Source organism: Cydia pomonella, chromosome 1 (genome assembly GCF_033807575.1).
Source record: "Cydia pomonella isolate Wapato2018A chromosome 1, ilCydPomo1, whole genome shotgun sequence".
Lineage (NCBI taxonomy): Eukaryota > Metazoa > Arthropoda > Insecta > Lepidoptera > Tortricidae > Cydia > Cydia pomonella.
Window position 1 is genome coordinate 20,592,619 of NC_084703.1, and position 18,631 is coordinate 20,611,249.

Below are 18,631 nucleotides of genomic sequence, written 5' to 3' on the forward strand. Positions count from 1 at the left end.
ATGGTGTCTCTCGTGTCCGTCAGCTTCGCTCTTCTGGCATATGTGGCATATATGTATTTGTATCAATATTATTAATATATATGTATGTTTATGTATGTGTATTTCTTATGAATGTATTGTGTTCGTACATGTATCAATTGTCTTATCTGCTTTGCCTAAAGGTTGACTGGTAGAGAATGCCTTACGGCATTAAGTTCGCCTATTGTACAGTGTGTTTTCTTATGTGCAATAAAGATTAAATAAATAAATAAATAATAGAGTAGATGTAAGTACTTGCAGCTCCTAATCTCTTTGGAATTGTTCTTCTTTTTAGCCTTGTTCATATTTATGCACAAAGCGGCATTAGGCTAGTATTCTGTTTATATATCTCAGTCTGACAGTACTCTTTCGTGTTCGCATAACTGACTTACAAGGTTCTCAACTTCCTTCTTTGACATTAACAGTTAACTGGACTTGAAATCAAGATATTCCGGAGGTAAAGTGTCTAGGTTGTTGCACATTAGGAGAATCTGGGGTAATTTCGAAGAGAACAAACAAGCCCTTAAATCTCTTAATGACATTTATTTATTTTTTATTGGCAGCAAACATCAGTTGCTAGGTAACAACATTATAAATAAAGTAATTTCCTAATTCATGCTTTAAATTTGTATCTATTTGTAGCGACATCTAGTGATGTAGTTTACATAATCGGATGTCAACTTTACGCAAAAGTAGGTTGTCTGGAATGAAATTACAGAAATCGCTATGCCATCTTTACTAACTTTAACTACATTGCTAGTGTCACCCTCCTGGTTAGACATTTCCGTACTGATTGTCAAGTATATGTATCAGTTAACCAAAGAGGTTAACAAATGATTAATTATTACGAAAATGAGAATTGGAATCATAATCTATGTAGCATGACGTCATTTTTCTGTCAGCGGCATGGAAAGGTTGACTGGTAGAGAATGCCGCGTGGCATTAAGTCCGCCTCTTGTCACTGTATATTTTTTTACTGTGCATCACGATGCATCCCACGCTCGTTGTTAAGGAAATAATTCCTTAGATTGCACACCTGCGGTTGTGGAGATCTTTGGCGTTTAGGAAGCCTCGACCTCCACACTTCCGTGGGATGTACAATCTCATCATAACTGACGAGCGGGGGTGTTGCATACGGTGTGTGGTGAGCAGTAGCCGGGCCCTCCGATCCAGGGCATCCAACTCGGTCTGAGTCCACCTTAGTATGCCAAAGGAGTATGTGAGGAGGGACATTACGACCTACCGCCTAATACCCTCCTCCTCCTCCTCCTCAATACGAGTACCCAACGACTGTGACACACTAAGGCATTTGTAGGTTTCTGATTCAGACATAGATCTAAAAGGCATTGTCTCAGAAAGTTGTAAATTTGTTGAATTTACAACCTTCCCCCGCTGTACATGCATAACCGCACATTTATCGACACCAAACTCCATGTTGATGGCACAACTGAAAACTTCAGTGGTTTTCAGTAGCTGCAACAAGTCTTGATTGTTTGGTGCAAATAATTTGAGGTCATACAATTACCTGAAAATTTGGCATACTTAATGGAGAACTTTTATCTATCAGGATATGTCGGTTATAAGGAAAAGTTAAATTTTATCTACCCTCCCCTCCCCTCCAGCACACCCTCGATTATGTCCCGGAGCATGGTATATTCCACTTAAAAAAAAACCGTACGAGATACATAAAAAGTGTCTAGGAACGAAATAATCCTTGATAAATTTACTATAAACCTCTCATAGGTACAAAAGCGATATCACTTATAGTTTCAGCGCAATAAGCCACCAAATATGAATATTTTTAATAATTTATTCATTTTGTTTGCTATGCGTTTAGTTATTTCAAAAATTTCACACTTAACTTCAAAGATATGTATGACAAAAGTAAAAATAAAATAAAAAATAAAATATTTTTATTTCAGTACTATCAGAATTCCATAAAAAATTGTTAGTACCATCGTTATAGCTTGGGGTTAGTAAGTACATTAAAATCAAATCATATCCAAACATAATAAGAATAATAAATAATTAATAATATTGACATAATAACAATGAAATCATGATTCATAGTAAAATAAAAATTAGTTGAAATAATGAATACAAAAATAATTAATATATTAACATGTCAAATTCAAAATAAAATAGACTAGAATAATAATTACAATGTCAATATTTACTATTGTTATTCATATTCCCATAAATAATGATTTCATGTCAAAAGAGCAATAGGTACAAGTATACAAATGTCGTAATATTTTAATTAATAATTTTGACCCATGTATACAGGATGGAACTCTCTGATCTGTCGGCAATCACCTTCAGTATCCTGTTGTCGCTGCCTCGGATGCGGTTTAAGTAAAGAATAGTATATTCTCTTTATAAAAAGGTATACTTCATTTCTAAATTCTTTTATTTACTGTTGCTTTGCTATTTTTTAAATTTAATTCATTCGGCCATTCGGCGAAATATAATCATTCGTACTCCTTAAACGGTGTTATTTTAAATACCATAGAATTTTTATATGTTTTCCTGTAATCTATAGGTATAGAACTATTCTCTGTATTTAATTTTTTTTTATGTCCATTATTTTAGGAGATAAGGGGGGGGGGGGGGACATGGTTAATTTTCGCCTATTTTCTTAAATAACTTCCAAACTGATTAATTTAAAATTATGAAAACAATATATTTCAGATGATTTAAAGTGGGCCTTTCATTTGATATGTCACACGATATAGTTTGCTTTTTTGAATGAAAGTTGAATTCGCCCCTTTATATTAAATATTATTGTATTTTATTTTATGGAAAAATGCAAAGTTTAAAAATTATCATAAAATAAAAAGAAATAATCCACATAATACTACTACTACTTTTTCTGAACTCCTCCTTAATTGGGACGTTGCCAAATGTTTAGAACTCTTTTCATTTTATAGATAAATACTTAATTATTCTTCTTCTTTTAAAATATGGCTTCCATCAAATCTATGATGATTTTGCCAATGTCAAGTTATGTTGTAAGTTTTAAGTGTGCTCGTAGAGCATGACGTTGTTCGGTAGTTGCTTTTAGTAGAGATAGCTGGACTTTACTAAAAGCCACGATGGATTGCCGGGTGTTGATTAAAATATGGTTAAACGCGTTTCAAGATTAGTTTTTCATAAGCTGCACACTTCTACGATAGTTCACTGCATAATAAGCTATCAATATTACACTTTAAACTACATGAATGAGCAAAACACAAAAAAATATTCTAGAGACGTGTTCGCCATCTTGAATCTCAACGACAACCTACTTAATTATTACAAATATTTAAAATTTCGCGCCTAAACGCCTCAAGATGTCATGTAATATAGAAGACGACATGATGTGGTGAATAAACAAACTTTTGTCAAACTGTCAGCATAGGAATTGATCAAAGTTTGTAAGTATTTAATTCCTAAGATATTAAGTACTTATATAATCTAAAATAATGAATAACAAGTTTAATAAAGCAACAATATGGAATAATATGATATATTTTAAAAGGTTTACATGTTATGTTATAATTTTAAAAATGTTTATTACATAGATGTTTTCACGTACCTAAACTCTGCTGCACAAAAATCCTTGTCTTTACAAAAGAAACTTGTTACCATCAAAGAATCTACTTTTAGTAAATTTGCGTGCATACGTAATTCAACGGTATATTGACGGTTTATAATAGACCCCCGAAATAAGTCAGACCGCATCGTTCCAAAACACCCTACGGGTCTTCATTCTTAATGAAATAATTTTAATTTTAAATAATAAAATTTAATAAAAACACCATATTTTACGTATTTTGTTATACAATCAAAACAATGAACTTATACAAATGTACGCAATTGTTATGCAGTAAATAATTCTACTTAACTACTTTTAACGATCTCTACTATAGTTGACAAATAGTAGTATCCGCCATTCGGACCGTATCTCACAAAGTTTTTTTTTTTACAAAAAAAAGTTGTCGATTGAACTGTCAATTTATGTTCGTTAATTCATTATTTTCGTATTATTTTATTGCAATTTCTTTCGTTTTGTTTTATTGCGGTAATTAAAGTTGTTAGAATACCTTCAGAAAACATGAGTGGAATAGTGCTGAAGACAGATTACATTTTTCAGGTTGTATTTTTTGATGGCTGATTGACGTGAAAAATTTTGTGTACTACACGAGATCAAAGTTATTTACATCTCGTGCGCTTTTGAGTCCCTTACTACGCTCAAGATTCTAAATTGAATCTATTATAGAATCTTTCGCTTGCACGGGACTCGAAACAAGCACTCGAAGAAATATCAAACTTAGCTCTCTTGTTGTACAAATAACTATTTCAGCATTAAAATTTTCCATGCTATGATAAAAACAAACATTCGCGATTCATGTCAACATCCCTATTGTCTCACAGCAACAATAGTGGAAGTCCAAGTGCTGGCCATGATGGGCGCGAGTCCCACGGGGGCGGAGTCGGAGTCGGCGCAAGACGGAAGCGAAGCGCTGCTCTTGGCGCGCGGGCTGGAGCTCTCTTCGCCCCCCACTATTCATCACGTACTGGACGGCCAGCCGCTGTTAAGGTAAGGAATATCCGTACTACAATACTGCCGCACCCCATCACAGCCATTGGAAATCTCATAATAATAGTAGTTTATGTGACTGCCTTGTAATGAAAGGCATGAAAATATGAATGTGGGTTTTATGATCAGACGTGTGTTTTAATGCCTACTTATATAACATTGTGTGGCAGAGAGAACATAACAAAACTAATATAACGGCCTCTTAGCCCAGTCGATAGCGACGCTGCCTACGAATCAGAAGGCTGGCTTCAAAGTTCAGTTCAAGTTCAAATATACTTTATTTATGATGGCCTAGCAACAAGCACTTATGAATAGTAAGACAGTATTACATAAGCTAATTATAATCTTAAGCTAATTATCAGAACAATTTATTGATGTTGTAAATATTATTCCATATATAATACTAATGAATATAATTCATAGATCAAATTTAATACTAAGAATTTCACAAAATATCGTCATACAAAAAAAAAACAATTTTATAAAAAATACTAGTCTAGAATGTTTCTAGAATAAGTTCTAAATGTCAAACAAAAAAAAAAAATAATAAATAAATAATAAATAAATAAAAACAACAAAGGAAGTACATGCATTCCTAGTCAGGGCAAATCCTAGTCAGGGCTTTTATTAGTGTATGTTTGTTCCCGAGTTATGGATGTTTTCTTTGTATTTACGTATTTATCTATAACTATCTATTATATATATATATATCGTGATCTAATATCACAAGCCTTATTGAGCTTACTGTGGCACTAGGTCGATTTATATAAGATTGTCCCATGATGTTTATTTATTTATTTAATATGTAATAATATCTTAATCCCTCATTTTACACGAAAGAGGTTGCTATAGTTCAATTATAAACAACACAACACACAATTGGGTACTTGACAAAGGTTATAACAAAATAACACAATATTATAACAAAATTTAGTTAAATGGATAGAAAATGAGCCATCCATTATAAAAAAGTGGAATTTTATAAATTATATTGATATTATAAAAAAATACAAGGCTCCAGCCTAAAAAAAAAAATTGTATTTCAAAAATAGACAAAAAATGGTACCATACGATTCCATGCATTTTATTGAAAAATAAATTGTATGACAACTATACACATCAACACAATATTTCAGGGTCATAATGGCAATTTCCTTGATCTTCCATACATTTAAGACAGACTTATATGATGTGACGTCACATCACATTATCAATTTGTTAGTGGCGTTTCAATCGTCGAGTGCGAGCGTCAGACTTTAACTCTCATTTCTGATCTTTGTGTTGCTTAAATGCCATGGTTCCCATTAGATCCTCAGGAAAATCAAGACCGTTTGACATTATTTACAAAAAACTGTCAATTAGCCAATTTGTATACAAAATCATTAAAAGATAAACTGTACGTAAAATGGAAGTAAATGAAAGCTTTTCTGACAATTTTATTTTCAGAGTCAAACTAGAGTCGGCCCCAACTGCCATATCGTTCGATATAAAGTATAGTTTGGCCAGGGATTGTATCATTTCAACCATACACAGAGAGAAACAAACTGTCTTTGTCTTACGCTAGTACTAGCACCCAAAAGAAAGGGAGTTTTTTTTGAAGTGAAACCTTTAGCGGCGGTGTGCACTTTTTGTGATGGGGAAAAAATGTTAAACTCGCGTCAGGGCGTCAGGTGTCACGTGACCGTCAGATTGGAAATTCGTAAGACGGACACGTGACGTCATGGTGACGTGCAAATTGAATTTCATCGAAGCCTGGTTACTTTTGAAAAATCGTATCTTATTAAAGTGTGACATTTTATTTTCTTCATAATCAAAGTGCTGTCATAACAGTTAAAGAGGTTTAATCTTTGTTAATTGTATTATATCTTTGTGTTGTTGTGTGTCCATGATTTTATATACTCAAATTTTCCCTTACTAAAAAGTTAAATAACAGAAAAGAAGCGTGATTGTTTTACTTAATATGATGGTGAACGATTCATTAACATTTACTGATTGCGTATGCTGTAGTCCTGCTCACGTCTTATGAATTACTCTATATATGTTATATTACTTAACACTAAAATTCGCATTTCAAAATATCTTCCACACTCGAATTTATCTACGTACGTATAATAGCTAATTATCTATTTTTATAAAACTGCTACTCAATATCTCCAAAATATTAAAAATGCACAACGTTAATATTCAAGTTTTCACATCTGCCGGCACTCCCGGAGTGCAACCCGTTGTTTTTTTTACTTTATTTGTGTTTGCCAGACGGTAACATGCAAGATTTGGAAAAATTGTTCGCATTTGATACTTAAACATCTCGACTGATGATAGAATAGAGGTCAGGTCAAATGGCTTTAATTTTTGAGTTGTTTTAAAATTAAATGTAATTATAAAATTGATAATAATGTTATAAATATGCAATAATAAAAATTTCACAGATAAGAAATTTGTTTCAACAAAACAGTTTATCTTTGTGCTAGTCGTAAATAATTTGCGGTTTGTCTCCGTGCACCATAGAGGGTTTATGATATATGTGTAGATAAATAATAAAAACAAATTATTGCGCTGTACATTCCAAATTAACAACTGGTTTTCTAATTGGTGTTACGGCTGTTACGGATTAGTATATTACTATAGAGGCCGGGAAACGAAGGGGTGCAGGCCAAGTAGATATAGACGGCCGAGCGTAGCGAGGTCAGATAGGGATACGCGTCGGGCAACCCTGTTTCTCGCCGAGATTTGTATAGTGCTTTTCTCAAATTTGCAATGACATAATAATAAAAATAGGATGATGATGATGATGATTGTTTCATGTCCTAATGTGATAGGTTATTCAGTGCGTGGAGATTGAAGGGGAACAAAAATGTAATTCTTTTTGCGCTACGTCGCACGGTTTAGGAGATACAGCCCTATAAAGTTTTTTTTTTAACTGGAACCTCGTTCCCCTTTAGGAAACCCTGAAATAATAATAAACAATAGCAAAAAATACAAAAAAGAAAAAAAAAGCATAATGGCAGTATTTTGCTTATAGGTTTTTTATGGTTGAATGCCAAGACGTGCCATAGTTTGACGTTTAAAAACAAAAGAAGGTTGCCTTACAGGCTTAGGTGTGTAAGGTTATATGAAATTCCTAAACATATTATCTTCACTCATCTCACCTGATGTGGTATTTACATATTTTAATTAATAATGATTGCTTATTGTTCCAAATATACTTTATTTATTACCGAAAGGGACGGAATTGCCTCTGTTGACATTGTCTATATTTTTAACCGACTTCAAGATTTCAAAAGGAGGAGGTTCTGAACCGATATTGAAAATTATTTTTTTGTTTGAATTTATGTATATACAGATTGGTCCCGTTTTTGTCAAAACTCAGTTCTGATGATGGGATCCATGAGGAATCGAGGGAACTTTTCAAATGTGAAAGTCATACATATAGTGATTTTTGTATTTTCTTTAACAAATCAAGCATTTACATTTAAAATAGTAACATTCGATGAAGTGGAACTGCTGATGATGATCAGAATGGAACTCTTCAACGACGCTTAGTACACGTTTGGCGCTTAGACCTCTTCGCTGTGTTTGTTAAGTAAATTAGATTTTCAAGACATATCTTTGTCAAGTTCGAGATCTGACGATGGGGTCCATGAGGAATTGAGGGAACTTCTCAAATATTAAAGGCGTTATATATAGTGATCTTAGTATATTTATCAACAAATCAAGTATTTACATTTGTAGAAGTGACATTTGATGAAGTAGAACTGCTGATGATGAACAGAACGGAACTCTTCACGTTTGGCAATTTGTTCTCTTTGCATGTTTGCCAAGCAGTTAGATTTACAAGGCACATTTTTATATTTCTATCCTATTTAGTTATTTTTTTAAAATTTTCTGGTGCTCTATTTCATGCATGGTGTGAAATAATTTATTTTTCTCCAATATGCTCGGAAATGTTCACCTTATTGTAGCAAAAATATTACGGGAACTACTTCGTTATGGTCAAACTCAAATTAAAAAAATTCAAACCATTATTGTCGTGTTTTAGCGGACGGGCAAGTTATTACTGTATTGTTTTTTACTTTTTTAAAACATGTGTTCACTAAGAAAACGCATACAGCCAATTAATATAGCTGCGGGCTACGTCTACGCGACCACCTGGTCGCATCATCATTTCAACCTATAGGATACAGTCGTGTATGATCGTGCGAATACTGCTTAATAAAATCAAAGACTATATGACTTTTATATTTTTTTAAGGATCCCATGCGTGCAAATAGTTGTACCTTTAACTTTAAAAAAATAATTAAAGAGGGAAATTGTTTTTGGCATTTTTGATGTGAAGTTTCGATTATTTTTTTTATGGAGGATAGGCAGGCGTTTGACCACGATCACACCTGATGGTAAGTGATGATGCGGTCTACAGTGGTGCACGCTTACCTATGAGATACCTATTTACTCTAGCCTTGAAGAGATTCAGATTGTACTCATACGGAAACACAGACTCGGGCAGGGCATTCCACTCCTTGGCAGTTCGCATAAGGAATGTTGAAACGAAACGCTTCGTGCGTATTTGTGGAATACCTACCATGAAGCGATGCCGAAGTGCCGATTGTCTGGTAGTCCGATGGTGAAATGGGGACGGAGGAATAAGGTTGTGCAATTCCTCAGCACACTCTCCGAAATGTATCCTATAAAAGATCGTTAGGCTGGCAACCTTGCGACGATGCTCCAGACTTTGAAGTCGAGCATTCGTCAAATCTACTATTAAATACAGTCGAATACCCTATTACGGGCCTTAATCTTACCAGTCAACCATAGGGTAAATCTGAAATGTGTCAAGGTGGGTGCAGTGACAAAAAAAAAAACATGTTACCTCCTTTTCTATATAATTAGGCGTAGGGCGCTGTCTGTTTAATTTCATTGTATGAAATCCAAAATCAACAATAATCTTTCTTTCACCGGTCTCCCTCATTGAAGTCTTTTTTTCTTAAAAATTATTTTCTATCAATCACATTTGAAAATAAAAGAAAAGACAAAACACAAGGTTTTTCGCAACGTGTGTAAAAAGTTATAGATTTGCACTTATATTGCTACTTCGCACATTAATGAGTAAACATGCACAAATGAACGTCAGCAATAGTTCGTTTTTTAAGCAATAGAGAAAAGGTAAACAATCTAGATGTGTCTTTTTGTTAAAAATTATTGGAAAAAAATAGTTTATATTACTTATGAAAACAAAGAATGTAAATAATCGTATACGATTTTTAATTGTTCCATATTTGCTGTGACTTATTTATCAAAAGTGTTTTTCAATAAAAAACACGTGAAGATTGCTTACTTTCTTTCTAATGCAAAAAAAAACTATAGTGGTTGACGTGTAAAACGCAATAAAAATAAAGCTCATGCATAGCATTATTGAGATTATAGGTATTTTGGTTATTTATATATGTGAAGGTGTTCCTAAATAGTAAATTGTGTAAGAAGGAAATAAAATTATATATTTACCGCGTGGGCGTACGTTGTATCCTGAGCGTAGTGAGGGATTCAAGTGTTAACGCCCAAGGTAGAAATAATTTTGCTACCATGTGACACATACTGCTTTTCACATTACATACGAGGAAATTACATATATTAGGTATCAAAACATTATTTAAGCATTACTACATAGGTACACTACTAACCAGTTAAAAGTATAGCCCATATGTACTTAGACACATAATATTTAAAATGAAAATCAAGTGTCATATTTTGCAGATTTTTCTGATGGTGCTGGTGCCTTGCTTATCGTAAGTGCATTACTTGCATAAAAAAATACATCGTTTAAATAAAGGACTTATTCAAAGAGAACAATACAATTGCCTGACTTTTCAAATGTGATTAGTCAGTATATGTTGTTAGCAAGGCAGAATTAGCTCTTGAAGACTGATATGACATACTTATATTCATTATTATAACATTAAGTTTTTGATTTAACCTAAGTATTTTAAAATTTTTACACAATAGAGAACCGCATATGCTTTTGTTAAACAATTGTACAAAACTTTTTAAATAGGTAAGTATAAACGTTTAAAATTGTAAAGATAACTATGGTTGCGTTTAAGGAGAACAAAAAAAAATAATTATTCAAATAATGTTTTTAACGTTGTTTTTAAATTATTACGTTTTTAAATTAGTGCGTGCATACTGATTCCATATTTGATAGTGTTTAAAGGTCCCTGTTTTCGTTTTTCTTAAATAACTAGTAAATAGTGGCCCATAGCAGAAAATGTTCTATCACGCAAATAATCTACATAAAATTGTGTACAAGAAAGATTCCATACACTTTTTCGCTACGATCAACATTTAAAACGATATTAAAGAGGAAAAGTTGATTTAAATCCATTTTATGGTCCATTTTTCTGTATTTTCGTAAATAACTTGTAAATGGTGGCTAATAGCAAAAAACGTTGTTAAACGTAAATAATCTACACAAAATGTTCAACAAAAAAGAATCAGTACACTTTTTGCAATGATCAATATTTAAAAAGATATTAAAGAGGGAAAGTTAATTAAAATCAATTCTAAGGTTCCTTTTCTTTAGTTTTTCGTAAATAATTTGTAAAGTATGACCCATAACAAATAAATGTCTCATGCATAAATAATGACGATTGTTATTATATAGGTAAATAAAATGTTTTAAATTACGATATTTCACTAAAACATTTTTTAAAAATATTGGCTGAATGAAACTATCACTACCATGCTGGCTGTCGTTAACAGAAAAAATGAAAAATTTATAAGTGAAACCGGCGCCCGCTTTTTTCAGTATTTTTACTTAAAACTTAGTTGTATCATAATAATTCAACTGAAATTGCAACTGTGGGAGTGTTATTTTATGAAATTAGTTTTTTGTATTAACATTTAATGGGAAACATACAGCATATAATAAAACAAAATGGTAAAAACTAATCTAAATTAAAATATATCTAAATAAGGCCCCCGCGGCATTGTGCCAAAGATGCTGGCAGCATTCCCTCGCTGAATGGCAATACTTATGCGCTGCGAGAGAAAGCTGCCAGCTCTCTGGTCACCGGTAGAGTCTATGAGCCTTTTACTCATATCCTTAAATAGTATCTTGGCGCTTGGACCCCACGGCCCTAGTGTCTCGACTCCAAACGCCACAAAGTGGTATTTAAAATTAGTTTTTTGTGATATTTTTTGGCAATGAAAATCATCGCTGAACGTAGTGTATAGTGCTGAAATAAGAGGCCGTTATCGATTTTAGTCGCAAAAATGTCAAATGTCGATGAAATTGTACACCTTTTGTTAACTATTAGAAATATTAAGTACTGGTTTCTATTAGCACGTCTTGTTATCTTTTATTGTATTTTTTTTTAAACAGACTCACTTAGTAATGTTTAATTTTCTGATGGAAGTTTAGGTAAACGCGCGTAAAGCACTGAAATTAAAGCTCTTATTTGTAAATTTCTTAAAGTTTAGACTTCTAAAAATGGCAATTTTGTATTACACATATCCTGTACTTCAACTTTAACAGTCTATATTTTTGTTATTATAAATTTGAAGTAGTGGAAATGAGAGGTAACTGGTTATCGCAAACTCTGAGACTGCTTAAGGAATCAGTACACGATATTCCTGTTCTTGGGATGCCGTCCGATGCCGACACGATGGCACCCAAATATTGTCCACACAAACTTTACTCAGTGGAACTCCCCAAAAGCGAGGACTGGTCAAACAGTCAAATCAAGTGGAAAGAAGGAAGCCTGAGGTGGTACACTGATGGCTCCAAATCCGGATCTGAAGTAGGCTGCGGAGTATATGGCGAGGCGCCTAGGAAGGGCATTAGCTTAAACCTAGGACGTTACTGCTCTATATTCCAGGCAGAGGTATATGCCATTCTAGAATGTGCGTCGATCAACCTGCAATGCAACTACGGCAAAAATACGATCTATATCCATTCGAATAGCCAGGCGGCACTCTTGGCCCTAACCTCTGATGTTACTACATTAAGGCTGATCGAGAACTGCAGGCAGCTACTGAACAACCTTGGAGCCAGGAACAAGGTTGTTCTACGTTGGGTCCCGGGGCATGCGGGTATCGCAGGAAACGAAAAGGCCGACGAACTCGCGCGAGCAGGGGCTAAGGGGAAGATCTTCAGTCCTGAGCCTTTTTGTGGTATCCCCAAAAGCCTAACGCGGCTCACCCTAAAGACCTACTGTCACGACAAAACCATTCAACTCTGGAGAGAAACTTCAGGCTTGAATCATTCCAAGGCGCTTATCAAGGCCTTCAGCAAAAAAGCGGCCTCGAATGCCTTAGCGCTGTCTAGGAACCAATTGCGCAACTTGGTAAGAGTGCTTACTGGGCACTGCGGCCTAAATAAATACATGCTCACTATGGGGAAACGTGACATATGGGGCGGTGCAGACTCTGCATGGAGGCAGAGGAGACGCCTTTGCACATCCTCGCAGAGTGCCCTTGCCTAATGCGCACTCGTGACTCAATCCTGGGTAGACACATATTACGTCCGGAGGAGTTAAGGTCTCTCGAGATCAAGAAGATCCTGCAGCTGTTTGAAGTTGCAGGTTTGCATCGAGAGTTGTAGTAGGTGGCGATCACAATAGATCAGGAATGGTCGCAGTGATATTTAGGCTGTAGAGCCTTACATAGCCCCTAACAAAGAAGAAGAAGAAGAAATGAAAGTTTGACGAAATCAATTTTCTCCAGCAATTACTTCAAGTCATTTTTTTGTGACAATTTTGTTCATTTTGTGCAGTGACAATTTTTATGAAAATCTACTTATTTTCAACGTAATTTTGATACATCATTTTGTATAATTTACCACCATAATTTTTTGATGAATTTTTAAAAACTGTCCCTTCACGTCACATATTACCGGGGACGCACGTTTGCGACCTCATTATAAAAAGGCAAGATGAGATGACGTGCTAATAGAAACCACTACTTGTTATTTAAATATTACGTATAACGTAACAAGAGGTGTACAATTTCAACGACCAAATCTATCAATTTTAAATCTTTGCTCTAAAATCGTTACCGGGCTCTTAACAATATCATTAAAGTTCAAGGGAAATCTCGTAATTGTAAGGTCTGTAAGTGTAATTCTCACGTAATCAAAATTTGTTTTATTGTGATTTTTTCGCAAATGTAATAATAAACGTCGTCCAGTGAATGAACGTGTGCAAGTGTCATTATTTACTTGTTCGGTGTAGGCTCATAAAAAGCATCTCGGGACTCGTGAATAATGACACACTTTGCACAATTGCATTGAAATGTACTATTTGATCACACTTGCTCGAAAAAGCTCTTATTTTATGCAGAAATAATAGTGCATTGCAGTGTTGGCCGAACGTTAATTAGAATTGACCATACTGAAGATTAACCATTACAAATTGCTGGCAATAAATAAAAATAGAGCCACAGCTCTTGTTCAGAAAATAATTCACAAATGGTTAACATTATAACCAATATCGCTCTTCTTTTGTTATAATTTATCTGCTTAATATATAGTTGAGCTGCAAAATTATTATTTGGTCAGAAAGATTTAAAAAATGAGTTGGTAGAAAAAACATTTCTCTAAGCAGTTTGATTTGATTAAGACGTATGCATATTAAAGGAATGGTAATCTGCAGAGAGCGAAACTTTGGTGCTGGTGACGTCATTATAACGTTAAGTCGCATATAGGATGTTTTTTTAAAACAACTTTGTAACACCTTAATGATAATATATACAGGACGTCCCAAGACTATGGGACATTAAGGGAAAGTACCTTAAATATCGTAGATAGGATATATTGCTGAAAGAAGACTACGTTATTTTTAAAAGTCAGTAATTCTTAATTTAAAGATTTTCTAAGAATTACATGCTTCATCTGGGAAACGAACCGACTTAATAATTTTCTTAAAATTTGACTCAAACATTTTACGTTGTTCCTTTCTTTGAAAATACTATGTTACTCAAGAAGAATTATTATTTTTTGTTCATTCTTTCGATTGGCATCATAAAAATAGGGGTTTTTTTTTCACATTTAACTTGGTTCGATTCCCAGACGAAGTAAGTAATTCTTAAACTAAATTTAAATACAGAAGCAGAATTACTGATTTAAAAATAACATAAAGTCTTCTTTGAGCAAAATATCCTATATACGATATTTAAGGTACTTTCCCTTGATGTCTCATAGTCCTGGGACGTCCTGTATAAAATTGTTTATTTATAAAAATACTTGGTAATTTACACAAAAAATAATGTCAACATTAAAAAACGATACGAGTAACACTTTTTATTCGGTAATGACTAATTCTAATCTAATGTAATTCAAACAAAAAATGTTATTTCTCGTGTAAATAAAACAACACAACAAAATGTTCCTCTGAATGACGAAGTTTTTTCTTAATATTTAGATATATACTTTCATTTCAAACGTACATTCAGGGCAAAATAATTCTTGAACCTCTCGCCAGTTAACAAAATTGGCGTCGCACTGGTCATAATTCCAATAACCACACCTAGAGCAAATGTTGTTGACGGTCAACCATTCTTCATTCAAAACAATTTTTTTGATGGGAATAACGCATATAGGGCTGAATAGACTCCATTGCGACTTCAAACAATAATATTACCCCACTATCCACATGGTCTTGTCTGTCCTACTCCTAGAGAGCAATTACGAAAACGGAGGCGCGGAGGGAGGGCAGCCGAGTGTAATTACTGTAACGTACTCAATAAATCCCCCGGGATAGTTATATTTACAGGAGCACACGGAAACACAACCGTTAGGAGTATTCGTGTATTGCAAGGATGGCTCTTGACTCTACCTGCGCTGTCAGGCGTTTATCAAAGTATTTATTAACTACCTACATTACATCCCTCCACACTTAATTACAATTACAACCCCAAATGAAGTACTTATCTACTTACCTATGGTAACCTTTAAATTAGTACTTATACTTAGGAGGATTGTCTATACGACATTGTCTCACATGACGCTCAGTGCGAGTCTGGGGCGGTACAGGTGCGTTAGGTGCTTTAGCAGGGCTCGGCTGAGGATCCTCGCGGTCAGCATCATGCCACGTCTCTTCTTCTCCCTCCGTTTCGAGCTCACCATTACCTACGCCCTCACCCAACTCCTCGGGCCTCACCACTAGTTCCTGGGTAGTATGAACCAAATCTTCATTTGGCCCTGCCAGCGAACTTAGCCTACTTGTCCTCCGTCTCAACTGATCGATATGTCTGTGCACTTCCTTACCATCCTTATCAATAACCTTATAATTTGTTGTCCCTAATTCTTTTAAAACCGTACCTGGAACCCACTTCTCACCTTGTAAGTATTGCCGGTACCACACTGTGTCTCCCGCCTCCACCCTCCGCTGCGTCCCTCCTGCCGCCTCCGTTTGTTTTTTCTGTGCGGTTAGGACCTTAGCTCCCCTATCTGGCTTTAAAGCGTCTAACCTAGTGCGGAGTCTACGATTCATTAACAGCATAGAAGGCGTTTCTCCCGTCGTGGAATGTTCTGTGTTACGGTAATGCAATAAATAAGTATTAAGAGATTCTAAAACGGGTCTTTGTTCCGATATAGCTTTCTTTATCACTCGTTTCACAGTTTTGACCGCGTTCTCACAGGCCCCATTGGACGCGGGGTGGTAGGGCGCTGTGAATATGTGCTCAATATAGTTATGACTGGTATGCTCTTTAAATTCCTTACTGGAAACGGTGGCCCATTGTCAGTCACCAACTGTTTAGGCAACCCGTACCTACTCCACAACTCCGTAAGTATATTTATTGTAAAGCTAGCGGCTGTACTGGGCACTTGAAATACCTCGATCCATTTCGACATGGCGTCTAGCACGACGAGATACATTTTACCGTTGATAGGTCCCAGGTAATCTAAATGCAGCCTCGCCCAGGGCCGCGCGGGCCAGGGCCAGGCGCTCGGTGCGTGGCGCGGCGGCTGGTCCGCGTGCGCCGCGCACACCGCGCACGCCCGGCACGCCGCCTCTACAGTCTCATCTACCCCGGGCCACCAAACGTAACTACGGGCCATCGCTTTAGATTTCACGATACCCATATGGGATTCATGAATTATTTCTAATACCCTAGCTCTACAGCTCTCCGGTATCACTACCCTATGACCCCACATTAAACAGCCGAGCTCTTCGTAAAGTTCGTTGAAATATGGCCTTAAATTGTCTATGTCACATTCCGGCGGCCAACCGTCCCTAACGTACGATAAAACCCTACTAAGCATGGCGTCCTTAGCCGTTTTTAATTTTACAACATTGTAATCTAACAGTAAAGCCTCTTGAGCGAAATGTAAATATGTCTGCTCCGGAATAGTAGCCTCCTCCGACCGCCCCGCCTCCGGCAACCGCGACAAGCCGTCCGCGCAATTATCTGTAGTTTTGACGTATTGTATCTCGTAATCGTACGCGGACAAAATAACGGCCCACCTCTGTATCCTACTAGCCGTCATTTGAGGAATGTTTTTATGTTCGCCAAATATCGAAACCAAAGGTTTATGATCAGTGCGCAATAAAAATTTGCGACCGTATAAATATTGGTGAAATTTCTTTAACGCGAATATTATAGCTAACCCTTCGCGATGAATCTGTGAATAAATTTTTTCCGCATCACTAAGTGACCTCGACGCAAACGCAACTGCCCGCTCGCGCCCCCTCTCGTCCCTTTGCGAAAGTACCGCCCCGACGCCTCTCGGGCTCCCGTCACAAGTGAGCACCAGCGGGAGGTCTGGATCGTAATGGGCCAGTACCTCCGCGCTTGTCAACAATTTCTTTACTTCCCTGAAAGACCACACACTCCCCGTCCCAGTTCCAAATTACATTTTTTCGTAGTAAGTTATACAACGGTGCTAATATGAAACTAATATTTTTGACGAACTTCGCAAAGAAATTGACCATTCCTAAGAAAGAACGTAATTCGGTCACATTTTGTGGAGCAGACATTTTTTGAATTGATTTTATTTTTGACTTATCTGCCCCTATCGCGTCTTTGGAGACCACGTACCCCAGATAAGTAACCTCTTGGGTTAAGAAAACGCATTTACTTTTCTTTAACTTTAACCCGTTGTCTAACAAACGTTGCAGAACCAATTCCAGAGAGTTAATATGCTCCGCCTCTGTCTTTCCCCCTATTATCACATCGTCCAAAAATACCTGAACGTTTGGAATTCCTTTTAATAAAACCGTCATTATTCTTTGGAAAATACCTACACTCGATGCCAGTCCATAAACTAAACGATTATACCTGAAGAGGCCTCGATGAGTATTTATTACGGTGTACAACTTAGACTCATCCAGTTCCACCTGGTTGTATGCCTGCGATAAGTCAATCTTGCTAAAATATTTATTACCGTTTAAACCTACTAACACATCGTCAATTTTAGGCAAAGGATAACGATCGATCAGTAAGACGGGGTTCAAAGTAGATTTATAGTCCGCACATAATCTAAGAGTGCCGTCAGGCTTAGGAATTGGTACCAGTGGCGAGGCCCAGTCAGAGTGGTCCACGGGCTCGATGACGCCCGCGCGCAGCATGGCGTCCAGCTCGGCGTCCACCCGCGCACACAGCGCGTACGGCAGCGGCCGCGCGCGGTGGAACACCGGCGCCGCCCCCTCGCGCACCGCCAGTGTCGCCTTGCCGCCCGTGTACCGACCCAGACCGCCACTGAATAGCTCCTTATATCTGTCGAGCAAATTAACAATCTTGTCATTCACATGCTTCAACTCCTCTTTCCCAGATACAAAGTTACAGCTAAATTTAGGGATAGGGATATCCGGAACCTTAATACCTAATTCGGCCAACCATTGCCTTCCTATTAAGTAAGTCGTACCGGAATCTATTATAAATAATTGCAAAACTTTCGTTATATTGCCGTATCTAACTGTAGGTCTAATCATGCCCCATGGTTTAAACTTATAATTATTGATAAATGTGAAAACAGTATTACCGGATTCACAATAGTTAAATAGGTCGTCATACATTTTCTTACTTATACAGGCAATT

General features: G+C 36.1%; 1 protein-coding gene across 1 annotated transcript in view; it reads left to right on the top strand.

Moving 5' to 3' along the window:
- LOC133527150 (E3 ubiquitin-protein ligase MYCBP2) overlaps nucleotides 1-18,631 on the top strand; it is a 185,246-nt gene that overhangs the window by 35,939 nt on the left and 130,676 nt on the right. Inside the window, exon 34 of the mRNA XM_061864048.1 lies at nucleotides 4,435-4,600. Within this exon, the coding sequence (XP_061720032.1) occupies nucleotides 4,435-4,600 (166 nt within the window). The remainder of the gene's footprint in view (nucleotides 1-4,434; nucleotides 4,601-18,631) is intronic.